The sequence below is a fragment of the Musa acuminata genome, chromosome BXJ1-3, assembly GCF_036884655.1.
Source record: "Musa acuminata AAA Group cultivar baxijiao chromosome BXJ1-3, Cavendish_Baxijiao_AAA, whole genome shotgun sequence".
Classification (NCBI taxonomy): domain Eukaryota; kingdom Viridiplantae; phylum Streptophyta; class Magnoliopsida; order Zingiberales; family Musaceae; genus Musa; species Musa acuminata.
The window spans coordinates 3,707,783-3,724,070 of record NC_088329.1 but is presented as its reverse complement, the minus strand read 5'-3'; the positions used below and the strand labels follow the sequence as shown (position 1 = coordinate 3,724,070).

General features: G+C 41.0%; 1 protein-coding gene across 3 annotated transcripts; it reads right to left on the bottom strand.

Moving 5' to 3' along the window:
• Window positions 1-548: 548 nt before the first annotated feature.
• On the bottom strand, window positions 549-12,713 carry LOC135617369 (respiratory burst oxidase homolog protein E-like). 3 transcript variants are annotated; one of them, XR_010488718.1, is made up of 16 exons: window positions 11,868-12,713; window positions 11,596-11,755; window positions 11,476-11,524; window positions 11,261-11,374; window positions 10,717-11,157; window positions 9,621-10,004; window positions 6,552-6,647; window positions 5,702-5,817; window positions 5,440-5,610; window positions 5,192-5,351; window positions 4,906-5,094; window positions 4,660-4,788; window positions 4,061-4,139; window positions 3,763-3,884; window positions 3,434-3,533; window positions 549-966 (listed from the first exon to the last, which is right to left on the bottom strand). XR_010488718.1 is itself a non-coding variant. In XM_065117468.1 (14 exons), the coding sequence occupies exons 1-14, from the start codon at window positions 12,508-12,510 to the stop codon at window positions 3,775-3,777; spliced, it is 2,841 nt and encodes a 946-aa protein (XP_064973540.1). In that variant the 5' UTR covers window positions 12,511-12,712; the 3' UTR covers window positions 3,535-3,774. The 3 variants fall into 3 exon arrangements, 1 of the variants encoding a protein (XP_064973540.1); XR_010488716.1 differs by having other exon boundaries at window positions 3,434-3,491; XM_065117468.1 differs by lacking the exons at window positions 549-966; window positions 3,434-3,533 and having other exon boundaries at window positions 3,535-3,884; window positions 11,868-12,712.
• Between the last annotated feature and the right edge of the window lie 3,575 nt (window positions 12,714-16,288).

Genomic DNA, 16,288 nt, shown 5'->3' with positions numbered 1-16,288 from the left:
GTCATTAGTGCGATGGGTAGTGAGCTCCAAATATCATCTTTAAGAGTAAATTATGATCTAATAAACTTATGAATCCTTGATTCTATATTCCTCTCAGATAAAATATCTTTATCAATGGTCTTATTGATGATCATCCGATATTATTTTTAGTCACATTATAACGATTTCATCTATGAATTGTCCGATGATTTGGATTTGGTGGTTGGATAATCATATATATGTTGGTTAGATTAGATTTAAGTGCAAAAAAAAAACTATTATAGAGATCACTATTAAATAATGAAATGAAAAATCTATCAACCGTTATCTCCACAAAGGTGAAAAACTATCAAGTATATTATATAACTAAAATTTAATTTTTTTGACTTTCAAATATGCTTCTATGACTAGTTTACTCCTTCCCAACCTCCCTCATTTGTTCTTATAAGGGAGACAATAAGAACAAATGCTAAGGCATGAATAAATAGAGATATTAGGATGGTTTTTAAAATCCTAATGGAACATGAAAACATTCCTTGGAAGGTTACCACAAATTTACATTCCCTAGATGAAGAACACAAGTTATCATCCAGTTCTTAACACAATACAAAGCACACTGAAGTAAAGCTGGGGTTGGCCCTAGAAATGGCTACAGAGGCAAATGATAAGTATGCTGTATACACAACAGATGTCATAGAATCAATCATCTCTGTGACATCGAAAGAGAAAGATATGTTATATGTTGTTAAGACCTTGTACACAAATTAAATATCATTAGTGTTGGGGTTTACAGGCATCAAGATAAGCTTGCACCGACCCAATCTTGGCTTTGGTCACTGCAGCAATTATAAGGCCATTTGTAAATGCCCATTAGCTAAATCAGAATATTATCTAAGGTCCAACCTATCAAGCTTTATTTTCTTAATCCACCCACTCTCTTGATGATAGGCCACCAAACACTTGTTTCTCTTTCCATCCATTGTCATCCTGTGAGAAAAGAGAGAAGGCAATCATTGAATGCAAATTCTTGTTTTTGCATCATTTTGACTTTTTTTTTTTCCTGATCTGAATTTAATAGCCCCAGTGAATCATCTCCAATCAAATATATAGTATCCAATACTGCAGGTCAAAGGCAAGAAGAGTTGGAATTTAGGAAATTGTTTCTAGGATCACCTCATCTGAGACTTAGCTAAGTTTATATCTACTTGCTAATAATTCCATACCATCTCAAACTGACATTAAACATCCAAAGAACACAATTAAACCCAAGGAGTAAAAAAAATGAAAATTAAGCTTTGACCTACTGATTGATTTTCCTCTTCATCTTCAAGATATTATGTATCAGAATCCTTGTTCTAAGTTGTCTATTGGCGGTTGGTTCAAATAATTTTTCTTATGGGTGTACACCTCTCCATTATTTTAAAAAAGAAAAAGTAGCATAAATATCAGCAAAATCATATATGAATGCTTGGTTTATTAGGTTCCAAGTCTCTGTTTGCTGCAATCTACAAGATCACCTTCCTACTAAATAAAGTTTTCATGACCTATCAAGAGAGAGGTACCACAATAATCTAATCTGCACTCAGGAAAACAACTTTGAGAAAGAGCTAACAATTAAGACAAATAAAGGAGCAACTATCAAATAAAAATTATTATTATTATCTTTTTAAGAATGCTACTTTGAAATAACAAATGGTCCCTCTTCAGTACCTTTGCCATTGAAAATAAGGGAAGCATGAGAATTGACATGGCAGTAGTTAATGCAGAGCTTTCTTTGTTCAAGATACTAATGCAGAGATTCTGGGACCATGCACTTGTAGAATAAAAAGTTAGCTCACTTGAATCTACATGTAGATGAGTAGATCCATCATACAAAGTAAATAAATGGCCATGTGTTGCATGAGAAAGTATTTGTGTGACACTGAGAAGTAGCAGGACCATCATCTTCAGCATTGAGTTTTTATTTTCTGGCAACACATAAACACTTCCAAAGGCCACATGAATTTTCTACATGAAATCTTTGGACTTTTAATATTTGCTGTCATGGTGATATATCACACTTTGATGCCAAACTTTATTGTCCATAATTTGATCCAAAATTTAACTAATTTTTCATTTATAAAATTTTAATTATAACATTTCTGTGGGTTATGTTTATGTTTCTGATTAAATTAGGATAAATTCATATAGAAATTTTTAAATAAAAAATATAAAACTTTCACCTACAGTCCTCTGTGGCTAAAAATATCATGAAAATATAAAATTTGAAACAGAATTATTGAAATTTCTTTTAAATTATATTTCACGGTGTTCTCTTACTATTAACTCTATATATTTACAAGTTTATAGTGGACTTATATATAATATGATTCTATAAGGTTGGATAAGAGCACCTCTCATTTGAAATTATCTTAGAAGGAATAGCAGCATGGGCAATGGATCCTATGGTATTAACTATTAACAAAGCAAGAGCTGCTCATAATTGGACAAGCCATGGCAACAGGCTGTCCTTGATGAACTTTTATTATGGTACTGCCCTAAGGTGCTGATTAGTGCTACAACCACTCAGATGTCTCACAGAATCTGTATTAATTTTTTCTGCAGATTCAATGAACCGTGAGGAATGCAGTACTTTCTCCATCAGCAAGTAACCATAAAAAAAGAGAATAAAGCAACGAAGGGTCATGTGTTACAGTCTCTTCTTGATCCATGAAGTACTTGTTCGTTTGATCATCTTAATTTGGAACAGTAGTTCCAAGTATCATAGACAAAAGTTTGTAGAAAGAGATTATCTAGCATAGAAATTCTCCCCTAGGCTAAGTTGTATAAGTTAATTTACTAGTAGTGTCTACATTCATAAACTCTCCAGCCTTGCAGAAAGAAACAAGTGTTGATTGCTTGTCACTGTCCTACCAACATGTTGGTCAGGCCAACAGCAGCCACACAATACCACCTATCAACTGTTTTTTGGAAGACATTCTGCCAAACTCTTCTGTTCTAGTTTGGACATGTTTGTTTTTCCCTTTGGAACCTAAACTCTGATTTCTAGCTGAAGCACTGCTCAGATCTCAGAAGGGAAGTTGTGGGTGGGAAGTGTTTATTGCAGGCTTCAAGTTTGTGAATCTGGGACTTCAGGTGTGCTCTGTTTTAAGTGATCTTGAAGACACTGTCACTAGAAAGAAAGATTGTTTTGGATCTCTAATGAAGCCAGCTTTGCTCCATCATGGAGAAAGCATGTATGCAAAGTAATGGAAACCCCTTCTTAAGGACCTAGTTATGTCCTTTGTCTATAACCAACAGATGTTTCTAACCACAACAAATGTTTGCTGAATGATGAGCTTCTCTACATCAAACCAACAAGTCCTGTCTGTGTGTAGGTCAAAGTTGTTTCACATATTCTCAATAGCACTAATTACTGTCAACTAACAGGAATGAATGAGAAATTTTCGATTACCTTTAGGTGAATTCAAACTTCGCATTGCCCTTGATCGAAACTGGAGGAAGTTCTTTGCCTGAGTATGTTAATGTCTCATTCAAAACAGTCAGCAAAGTTACTGAAAGGAACAAAAAAAAGTATAATTTATGCTAATTAACATGTATATGGGCTGTACACGTGTGATTATGAATAATGATAATGACTGAGAAAGGTTGCATCTCATCTTTCTCACGGTGTGCTTTGTAACTATTTTGCCTTCATAGATTATCCAGGTTATATACATTTATAAGGGACTAGTTATTTGCTTCTATGAACTTTTGATCAAAATTTTAATTGTCTTGCTGTACCGTATCCATTGATTAGAAGTACTCCTTGTGGAAATGGAATCGAGTCGAAGTCTTGTGGCTCGTCTCCAGCGACAGTTTCCTCAGCTCTTTTGCTAGAGTTGGTGTCCCACAGTAGAATACACCTGCGTGAACCAGTGGACTCTGTAAATCCCAATAAGATTGTTGTTGATGCTTGTTCAATGCCAGTAGAGGCAGAAAAATGCTGAGCAGGAAGATTATTGATGAAGTAGCTACTTAAATAGCAGAAACAAAGTTGCAAATCATGGCATCAGGTAGAAAGTTCATGTGAAGTTCTTACCTACTGTTGCACCAGGATGCTCCGAAGCTAACTTGGTAAATACTTCTTTCCAATTTGGTCTTGCAAAGTGAGTTCTCACCTGCCAATTTAATAGTCTCAATCATTTTAATGGAGTTTAACAACAGAAATGGTTGCAGCTCTTGACACTAAAACACTTATAAACAGATAGGTTCAGTCGCTTCTTGTGCTCTGCTTGATAGAAAAAAAAAAAAAAAGTTTTATGCTTCTTGGACATTCATTTCATTGTATATTTAATTTACTCAACCGATTTCCTAATTCCATCAATTCAACTATTGAAACTTTCCTATTTTAACTAACATCAATTTCTGATTTATTTTAACAAATCTTTCGTTAGATTTAAATCACAACTTATAGTTGTAACCAGAGTGGAGATCAGACTGTGGGACTTCAGAACAAATAGATTCCTAAAATATAAAAAGTATCAATATAATTTTAGTATAATTCCTTGGTCAACCAAGGATATTCATTGTTCATCCATATAATAACAACAACAGAAGTATATGATTGTTTGTCAGAAAGCATATCAACTTATTCCATAAAATAATGCTTTGATGAAGGTTTGCTGGATAGATTCTTACCCGGGTGCCTGATACAATGTCAACACCATGCTTGGCATGACTGAGAGCCTGCACCATTGTGAGGAGAGTAGTCCTTGCATCACGCTCCTCGTAAACACTCGTCAAATAATTATGCATCTCTATAATGCCCTGTTCCAATACAAAATAAACTTCCATTACTCTGTTAACTGTCTTCCTTTTTCACATGTGATAACAAATAAACTGTTTGCATACAAATAAAGAAAACAAAAGGGCAGAATGAAGAACCTTCTTGTCCATTTCAGCCACATCATTCATTACTCCTTTGAACCATTCAAAGGATCCGGCCTCTCTTGTAACCCAGTAGAAATGAGCGCTGCTAGTTCTATACGTTCGCTTCTTGATGCTGCTGCTGGATGTGGAAAAGCTGAAGCTGTGACTGCTAACTTCAGACCTGCTGGTTTCCATCGCCAAATCCTAACAAGGTTCAGAGATACACAAAACCTCGAATGAGATACAGATTCCAATAATCAGCGTATATGCAGCGAAGCAAGCATATAGGTTGTCGCTTTACCATCAGTTCATCTGCTAACTTAATGTTGTTGAGTAGGTCTCTGAGAATGCTGATGAAAGGTGTTGCTCCTATACCAAGCCCGACCAGCAGAAGAACATCATAATTCCGGAAGTCTTGTGCTGGAGCACCATAGGGTCCATCTACAAACAATCTAGGCTGCCTGCACAGGAATTGAATTTTGACTATTGAGTTTCTTTTCTTCTGAATAGCCGTTTCTGTAATTTGCTCGATTATGGAAATAAATTTACCTTGTCTGCTCCGAAGAACCTGATTCATTAAGTGAAGCTCTCCCCATCGAGTGTGGTGAGAAGTAACTCTCTATAAATATGCGCTTAAGCTCCTGGGTCCAGTCACCACTGGTTCTAATGTGGACACTGAGATACTCATCACCAGGAGCTGACGTAATGGAGAAAGGATGCCTGTTAAAATGAAAAGCGTAATGGTTGAGCTGACTATGTGGAATATGTTCATAATAACGATGGAGATAGCAACAAGAGTTCTGTGATGAACCATTCAAATGGGGAGATAGTAGGGCACTGCAAAAATATATATTGTCCACTTCTATAGCGAAATCCATGTGGCTTGGACATGGTCACAGTCAGCACACCACCAGGTAGTAATGCGACCTACACATCATCAAGTCAAGCTTTATACCTAAGCAATTCTACTTTCGAGAGTACAAATCAAATATGTAGAGACAATAATACCCTGTTACCTAAATATTCTAACCATTACGTTTTTCTACTATAACAAATCAATGTGCTGTAATCCTTAAATTGTTGAATTTTAAGGAGAAACATCTAAAGCAATATGTTTGTTAAACATAACAGTAATTGGGTCGATGAGTTTGATTTTCCAGTAACAATACGTTTGCTAAACCATCTAAGTTTCATATATAGGCAAATCATAAGCCAGCTTCTGACACCTATTCAAGGGTTTGCACAGTGGCATGGTAACTCTGTTACATGCAATTTGTTTTTTGTTCCATTGATTACACTTCATGTACGCTGATGAATCATTCGATGATACATTGCATTCAAGCAGCTAATAATAAAGGCTTACAGAAAGGGCAATAATCATGCATAACATGGACCATGTAATGAGCTAAGTTCCCTAAAAGTACTCGTAAGAGTTTCTTACTGACAATTGCATGTGAAGCCATCAAATGAGAAGCAGGAGAGGAAAACTTGCTAAATTGTTTCTTAATTTCTCCTGTCTGAATAAAGTTCAATTTGGTATAACATGTGAAGTTGGTAAAACAATTCAAACACCTTATGACCATGTACGAACTGTGGTATGAACTTAGTTTCCTTGAAGTATAGAACAAACTGAATGGTCCAGAGATGAAGAAAGCTTGTACCTTTAAGATCTTGACAGAGTAAGCCTTGGAACGGAAAGCCCTCAGATTCCGCTCGCCCACATAGAGCAGCAATGGAACAGAGATGTACATCCATGTCTGTCCAGATGACCACATAATTAGCACAACAGATGATCAGATCAATATACCTTGCTGGTACATCAGATCAAGTACCTTTCTAGCACATTAGTTCAACAAGTACACTAGAAATGAGGCATCTTTATCTAAAGTTTGTTTCTTTATGTATAGGATAAATAGATTATGTTTGTATTGTCACTAACCTAACAGTCTCTAAAATTGATCACAATGTACATAATTGAAATCCAGTAAGAATTTTCAAAATACTTGGATTATTGAGATTTTATTGCTATCGAAATCTCAGTAGTTCAATGAAATCAAGTTTCAACACAATAATTTTGTTCATACAAGTGCTTTTAAATATATACCACATATAACTTCCAAAATACCATTTTGTTTTTTTTTAAATACCATATTTGTTATCACATTCTTACATATATACCATTAGAAACTACTGTATGACCATGTATATGCCATCCTATTAGGTTCTATCTATATTATTTTAAACATGACTACAATATGAAATAAGCATAGTTGATTTAGTTAAAACCCAGTTTAGAACTTGGTATTTGTCATCTCCATATGAAATTATAATTAACTTGTTAGTTTTAGTGATTTGCCTGAATATTTGTTTTGGTCCCAATCGAATCTGATTTAGGACATTAGCTAATACTAATGAGCACTTTGCAAGAATATTTCAATCACATGCTTGATGACATGTGTGATTTTCTTTTTAAATGGCATGCATGTAATTTGAAAATTCATGATGATAAGTATTTTGAGTATTTAGAATGATAAATATGTAAAAGAAATCCTAAGTAAAGCCTGATCTCTGGTTGCCAACCTCCACATTGTGGTAGGGTATGGGGTGCATGGAAGCCCAAGAGAGAAAAAAAATATAAAAAAATGTTAGCCGACAATAATAGACCATCCTCTACTTGGCCCTTCGATGGAAGGAAAGAAATGGGAGCAACATGCAATATACAAAAGACTACAAGTCATGCAAAGCTACAACTATTGGAACTGATTGAATATTATTATTTCACAACTATCCTCATAAATACTTTGCAGTTAAGCACGTCCCCAAGTCAGATTCCATCTCTGCAGATAATCAATGTACACAGGACCTTGGACTACCCTACGAATTGATATAGCAACTAACATTTTAAATCAGAAATTCTCAACACTCTTTCATCTGAACCAATGAAAACACTTTTAGAAATTTCTTTTCTGTTGTATGCTGGCAGGTATATGCATCACAAGTAATATAGATACATCTAAGATGATGCATGTAGCATTTAAACCTAATATACAAACAAGTTTCATTATGGCTACAATTGTTTTCTTTATTGTTGTTGTTGTTTTTTTTTTTTAATAAAAACACTTCTGGAAACACCTTAAACTTGGCAATTTACAGACTAAGACTAGAACGATGTGTAATAGGATATTAGTATTCTTTTTTGCTTGTGTGAATGATGGCATGATACCATGACCTCTGGAGAGTTCCAAGTCAATGGTCAAAAGCTACCAATATAGCTCCAAATTAATGCTCACGTCATCTGTGCTTACTACCCAACAATGCAAGCAGACAATTTAAGAATAAACTATAGCTCTTTCCATGTGAGTTGTTGCACCAAATTCCAAGCCTCGGTGAGATTGTGACTAACATAAGAGTTCCCTCCATCAACTGTTCCAACTTATGCTCAAGATATTCTATCGTCAAGAATACGTTTGAAAGACCATGACATGAGAATGAAGGATGCTCACGGTGACCCTCACGATCAAGTCACTAGAATAACGTATGTAACACCTAAGTCAAACCTACCAGCAAGACATATTTATCTTTTCTTTTTTATTAGGCAAAGTCCCACATCCAGATGTGTTGGCCCATACTCTAGCTAGACTCTTAGGTGTCTGATGGAGATGCTTCTGCTGGTCCCAAAATTTCAAGTCCAAACTCGGTCTATATGAAGCATAAATCAACTTATAATGTCTGTGATCCGATCAACGGGATGGCATGATCAGCTTGCTCTCAGCGGTTCCAATCACCACCCACCACAATGCAAATAATCAACCATACTAGACGAGACAGTTGAAACATCGATCTCGACATGATGGGCTGTAAAGTATTATCTTAGTGTCGAATAGTCGACATGACAAGACAGGTCAAGATCCTAAATCCGACCTTGCTAATCTAGTTAATTAAATCATGGCCTCAAACTCAAATAGGACGGCAATTTGGAATCCTCCGGTTGTCACATCTTGACCTCTAACTATAATCCCTACCGTCCATCTGAACCACGCTCACCTGTATGTTTGAGGGTGGTACCGATGAACGGCGGATATACACGGGAGTAAACTGACGGTTGAGATGGGAGAAGTCTACATGTAACCCGGGAGGATTCTAAGCTCCGGAAATCACGCACAGCATGGGGAAGTGGGGGCCCGGTGTTGATGTTCGTCCGGGGTGACCGACGGGGACGGGTCAATTTGACGCATTTAACACACGTCAGCGACGTGGAAGTGGTTGTGTTTCACCTATTTCTCGTCCCAACCCAGTCACGCGTATTTACGCCAACCTCGATCCAAAAAGAGGCTCTGAGCAACCTAGCCTAACATCCACCTGACATCCTATTGGAGGAAGACATGGTATCCCCATCATTGGGTCCCGCCTGACCCCCGTCAAGCGGGGAAGGCAAGTGGCTCCCGCGCAGTTTTAGTGAGAGAAGGGATGGCGTCCCTTGTGGTAGCCCTAAAAAGAGAAAATATCGGGTCGTGGTCGTTAATGCCGTGCGGAGACGGAAAGTAGGCAACCGGTTGCACACGCGACGGAGCTTCGAAGAAGCGACGACGGAGACGTGGGACGTAAAAACCTGTCCCCATCCCGACCCGTTGCACGCCACGCCGCGCCAAGCCCGGTTCCGCCTCCGACGCATGGAAATGTAACGTCATCGATGCAGAATGTAACCGAGAAGAGTCGTCGGAAGGACATACCGTCCGCTGGTACCACTCCTGGACGAGGAACATGTAGTAGCCATGGACGAGCAGCAGCACGTAGACGACGGCGAGCAGGTGGTGGGAGTACCAGAAGGCGTTGAACCCGCTGAGCCGGTTCAGCGGGAAGGGCAGCCTCGCGCCGTTCTTCCTGAACCGGTGGGTGGCCAGCGTGAAGGAGATGGTCATCAGCACCACCATGGCGATCCCCGTCACCCCTTCCACCCCAGCCACCAGGCTCCCGTACGTGGGTTTCTCCTGTCCGAAGTATCTGGCCACCAACTCGTAGCGCGCCGGCGACGAGTTGATCAGCCGCGGGAAATCGCACGTCAGATGATTCCCGGCGTGTAGAAGGATCCCGATCACTATGGCAGTCGCAATCATCTGTACCATAAGAACAACAAATCTAATTTACGTGGCATATAAAAGTATTAGTCCCAAGAAGCTTTTTGTTTGTGGTTTAACATGCAGCCCGTACACATACAAATGCGCATACCACGTGGGATACTGTAGAATAAAAGCTTAAAAATACTTGTCTTGGAGCACCTTGGTATTTGGGCAGTTGGATTTCAATGATTGGTGAGACCCCGAAGGTGGCATATTTAACCTTTGGAAGGCCATGTACTCGAAGAAAAATTCATGTACAATACACTTCTGGGAGGAGAACAAAAGTGTTGCGCTGGTTGGAGATGTTGGTCATGGGTGTCCACCATGTACAGCTGACACGACCGGCGAGGGAAGCGAGATGCCACCACGTCATAAGGCGAAATGTGGAACCTTGTGGATTGAGAAGGACCCAAGTCTGAATCATCAAGACAGAGGAAAGAGGAGGAGGCGGTAGGCCCTTGTTCTGGAGGTCGGGGACGGACAGTGCATGAGATCCATTTAACGTGCACTGCCGGCCACCGTGAAGAGGCGCGAGTACGAACTATGCATTTGGCACGTGAAATTAAAATGACAAAAGATGGAAGATGTGCGGAGACTCTGACGGCTCAACCACAACGTGATGAACAAGTAGAGAGGGAAGGGCACAGTAACCGCGATTTGTTTCGATAGAATATCCAAGCGAGGAATCAATCATTTAGAATTCACATACCTTGTGGAATGTGATGTTGTCGTCGAAGGGGACGAAAAGCCGGGCCCGTGTGGAGCGGAGCCAGGTGAGAGTGTTCCGGCAGACGGGGAGCAGCACGAGGGCCATGTTGAGTTTGAGCGTCTCCGCCGCGCCCTTGGCGGTGGGAAGGCAGTAGCCCATCACCTGGAACGCGGCCCGCTCCCGGTACTGCGTGAACTTCCAGGCGAACAAGCCCGCCATGGCCGCCAGCCACAGCGACACCACCCACGCCCGCTGCCAGTTCTCTTGCGCTGCCAGCCGCAGCCTAGCTGCCGCGCGGCGAGGGCTGAACCAGCGGCGCCGAGAGGGCTTCGGCCCGCCGGCGATGGTCTGGCTCCACCCCGCCGCGCTCGCCGTGCTCAGCGGCCGGCTGTAGTTCATGTACGTGTCCCGCTGCAGCAGCAGCGCCTCCAGTTGCCATAGCTGTTCAAAAGAAAAAGGAGAACGCGCAACAGCGTTGAAAGGCTATGCATCGATCGACGCGTAAGTGGAAAGGAGACAAAGGAATTGGGTGTCCCCTGTTCACCTCGATGTAGCCGAGGTTTTCGGGGTCCAGCTCTTCCATGATGAGAGCCGCGTACTCGTCCGCCTGCTCCTTCAGCATGGACAGCTTGTTTGCCGAAGCACTCAGGCCTATTAGCTGTTACCCAACAAAAAGTGAAACAAATGATAGTTACCCTTTCTTTGCCCTCACAGTCTCCATAACCGCACTGATAATTGGACTGCCCAGGATGAGCTCACCTCTTGTACTTCCTCTCTCGTAATCCTCCCATCCACATTGGTATCCGCCCTACCATAACAAAAATCAAATTAGAGCATGAAGAAAAGAAATCGTACAGCTTTGATCAAGCGCATACATACATGTCGAAGAAGATTTGAAGGCGGGCATCGAAGCTTTGATCAGAGATCTGGAGCCAGAATTCGTAGAGTTCTTCTTTGGTAATTCTCTCCAAGTTCTGGCGCCGCCTTCTTGACAGGGCATCGAATATGCCCACAGCGAACTCCTTCGAGTCCACCATTCCTGGGGAAGATGAAATCGAAATAAATCCTCAACGATGGTTGGACCGCATCACTGGGAGGTTACCCGATCCCGATCCGAAAAGAACAAACGAGAAGCGTGTAGTGAGAGTGACCTATGCATTCGCCGAAGTCCTCACGGGAGAGGAGGCCGTCCTTGGCGAGCAAGGCGAAGCGGTCCTCCACCCGCCGCCACAGCTCCGCCGCGTCCGCTGCCCCCGTCGTCGTCCGGCTGATGAAGCGGAGCCCCTTCAGTGCCCGCTGCGCCCCCGACCGCGTCCGCTCCAGTCGCGCCCGGATCCGCCGGGCGTCCCGCGACAACACGGCAGCTGTGGGGGCCGGGAGCGGGCCCGACGACGAGTCGTCCGTCGCCAGCATGTCGGCCAGCGTCCGCCGCGACGTCGGCGACCGGAGCCACGCGAACTTGCGCCGGATCCGCGACGACGTCGAGGAGCTCTGGCTCAGGCTCCCCGACGAATCCCTCCCCGCCGACGCCGCGGCAGCGGCGGCGGCGGATGTCGGGGTGACGCTCCGGACAACCATCGACTCCTCGTCGAGCTCCAGCATCACCTCCACCAGATCGCTCTGGTCGTTAAGGAAAATGGGCATCATTCCGCCTCCCCCACCGCCGTAGCCGTACCCGTACCCGTTGAAGACGGACTCGTCGCTAGAGTCCTCATCATCCGCAAGGATGTCGGCGATCCGCCGATGGCCGGACTTCCGGGAGCTCCCGCCGCCCGACGACGGCGTCCTCACCATCTCAGCGGTGCGCCACTCTCTCCCAATCCCCTTTTCTTCTTCTTTTTTTCTTTATAGACCTTTCCTGTTCTAGTCAAGTTTACCTCCACTTCTTCTCACCTTCTTAAAACGAACACGACGCCAACAATTCAACGCTTTGGCGACGACGAGCTCCGAGGCAAAGAGAGTTGTTAGGATTCGTTGTAGAAATCTGCGTCAAAGAAAAAAAAAAAGCTAAAAGAGCCTACGAAATAAAGACCCCTATCCATCGCCACCGTCCATCACCGATCCGATATCTCCGCTGTGCGGGGCTGATTTAGACGTAAAAGTTGTGCGAGATTTCTCATTTGAAGCTCCGACTCTTCGACCTTTTTGGCGAGGAGAGTCTTGTGTCCGTTGTAGGTGAGCACGCAACTCAAAGCGGATCCAGCGGATGGACGGTGGATGACAGGCACACGCGTCCTTCGAAAAGATTGACGCTCGTGAATAGGCAACTACGTGAGGTGGACAGGGAGATGGCTGGGGGAGGGGGGTAGTTTGTAAAAGACGGGTCAACGTCCGGTGGGCGGGAGATGGAAAGCAGACGCCACGAAGCGTGCAACAAGCAGTGCCCGGTGGCTCTAAGAATCAATTTGCTCTCATCACATAGGCGGTGAAGGGTATTTCCGGTACTTCATCACTTGCCTCTAGCTAAGTTTTAGCTGTGCGTGAGATGGTCCTGGTCTTTGACTAATTTACCCCCGCATCTCTTTACAAGCGAAATTAATTAACCGTGTGGATTAACCACATCATGACGCCTTGTTTTTGGCGTTGCCGTCTTCGTGAGCGATTGTTGGTTGAGTCACACCATTTCTTGTTCCCATTTCTTTTATCACATAAAGGAAACTAAACTGAAAAATAAAGTCCTACTGAACTTTCTAGACGGTTCTAGAGACACGTGCAGGAAATGGGTAGAACTGTCAATTGCTTTGCGAGTTGCTACACAAAAGAAGGCGGAAAGAAGCTCGTCGCTATTAGATGTGATGTCGTAACAAACAATCGCAATCAGTCTACGTTCGGGGTGGTTCTTTCGATTAATTAGGGCAACGTTTGATTTGGGGTTGATGAGGATGAAATATCGAGTAATCCATGTGAGTTTGTATCATTCTTCCCATGTTTGACCAGTTGGTTTGACTAATTGAACTAGTCCGATTGAGATATCAAATCATGCATTAAGTTTACTTGTACGAGCATAAAATTGTTTATTACTTCTTTAGCTTCCCTTTACATAGCATCATGGCTCAGCGGTAGGCATTGAATGCCAAATGCATGTTTTTTTTCTGCTTTGAATGAAAGAAATTTGACTTAGATTAAAGATGTGGAGTTGATGAGTGTCTAAGGGATTTTGTTGGGGTTCTGTGGGAAGTTCATAAGTTGTTTTGAGTCTGACAAGATCTGAAGATGGAAAATAATTTCATGATAGGCAAGCTTGAGACCTTCTATGACTGCCCAAATCTCTGCCAGTGGGGAAGAAGTAGGTGACAAGGTGCAACAGTCTACTATGACAATATTGTTCTCCTGATCAAGGACAATAAGAGAGAAAGAGAAGAGAATAAGAATCATCACAAAGTAAAAGTAAACCAATATGGTGGTGTTTGGGTAGGGGGAGGAATTGAAGCAAGAGGGAGATTAATGTCACTGCCCTCACGGGGTGGAGCATGGGTATCATCAATTAGGGAAAGTGTTTTTATCCAGATTGTGAAGGGTTGAAGGTATTGGTTGCGAAGGAGGCAATCGATCATTTCAGTGCTTCCACAAGAGTCAAAAGATAGTTAGCAATTAAAGAACGGAGAGAAGATGTTGAGTGAGGGTTTAGATCTCCATCTTCATCAAGCCATGCCCAATTGTAAAATAGTTGAGACACTAGTGAGGTTTTAGCTTGGACAAGATATCAAAAGTTCTTAGCAAAAAAAAAATTTGAAAAAAGTTATGTTTGATTGAATTTTGACTTGAATGACAAACTGGACGTGTTTATAGTTGTGAAGGAAGTGAGAGGTCCATTTAGATGTGGTGGTACTTTTCATAGAAGTTTCCAAAGAAAAATTTTCACTTTGGGGAGTACTGATAGAGCCCACATCACCTTCCAACTCTTCTATTCATCATCATTGCGGTAATCTTTAAAAGAAGATTTAAGTACTACGAGTCGTAACTTAGCCAAATGCACGTTTAGAATGTGTTGTTATCCACACAATTAAAAATCCGGGGCACCGCCAACCTAATTCACTTGAATTGGTGTCATGGCGAAGAAGAGATCTGTCATCAAAGGCATATCGATTTGGTTTGAAAAACACAACTTGATGGATGAAAAGTTCACTTTATATTGGACTTGTTATGTTTTGAATGGAACAGTCTACAGTCAACTGAACCTCAATCCACCCAAAGATTTTTCTTGTTTGATCTGAAAATCGTCTCATAACATCTTTATTAGCTAAGAGAGTTGGCACCTTCGTTATGAGACACTTATTGGCTGACTTGTTCTACGGTTTGACCTCATTTCAGCCGAGAAGTACTTAATATCCTTTCTCAAAAATGATGCAAAAAGAGTTTAGGATTATTCAAGTCATAAAAACAGTATTCTCATACAACGTTCTTTCTCATGTGCAAGTTGGTTTAAGTTGAGATCGACTGAACTCAAGTAAAGAGAAATGGTCATATATTCTCTCTCGCATTCAAGTCGGTTTAGTTTGAGATAAACCAAACTCAAGTGAGGAGAAGGGCTAAAATATATTAGGTTCTAGTGATTTACATTAACACTCTTCATATAGGCTCCTAAATCTAGTTTTAAGGCTAATTGGTGTCAGTTTCAAGTTTGGTAGATTGATTTCTTGGTCTAAAACAATGCTTAAATGGCTGTGGAATCCCCCAATGCTTTATCTGTTTTTGAACCATGTAGAGTACTTACTTCATGACAAGGACAGAGCATTATTAAGTTGTTGCTTCATCTGCTTCCTCCCATGTAAATATTGATCACCTAACCAAATCAAAATATTTAAATGTCACGGAATGTATCGTACTTTTGTTTAGTTTAATTCCTTTCATGTTGTCAGTTCAAATTTCAACTTGTTGATATATTATACAAGCAATTTTTTTTGTTCTTGTGACTTCATTAATTAAACAAAGATCACAAGCCACAAGGATTACTTGAGATCTCGAATCTTTATAATTTATGATCGCATGTGAAATTGAAAAGGGAACAACCAACAAAAATTCAACTACTTCTTCACCTAAATTGATGAGAAAGATTTCATGTTCTTTATTTGATGCTAGAGAAATAATGTATTATGATTATTAGTTTCAAGTCTTCTATGACGATCGACTCAAATCTATTTTTGTGGATCAGTGGATTGACATCAACCCGGATGAGCAGGGATATGTAGATAGAAATAAAAATAGGAAATACAAATAGATCCTGTGGAGATTTAAGGACTGTGTTGGTGAACAAATCCTAAGAAGTTGTTTTCTCTGGTTGGTATCGACTGCACCATTAATGCTTTATAAACGCATTGACCAAGTTCCAAAGATGTGATAGTGTAGCTTAAACTTCTACAAAAAATAAAATTTTATTTTGATTATTGAAGTTGGACATGCTTACAATGAGTTGATGTCTTTTATAGATTTTGATTTTTTCTAGTTTTGGGTATATTTGAGTTTATCTATCACTATCAATGTCTCATCTCACAAGTAATCAAGTGCTTGGCCTGCCATCAGGTTGATACAAATGTTCTGAGACAAGCATTCTTGCTATGCTCGCTCCAATCAA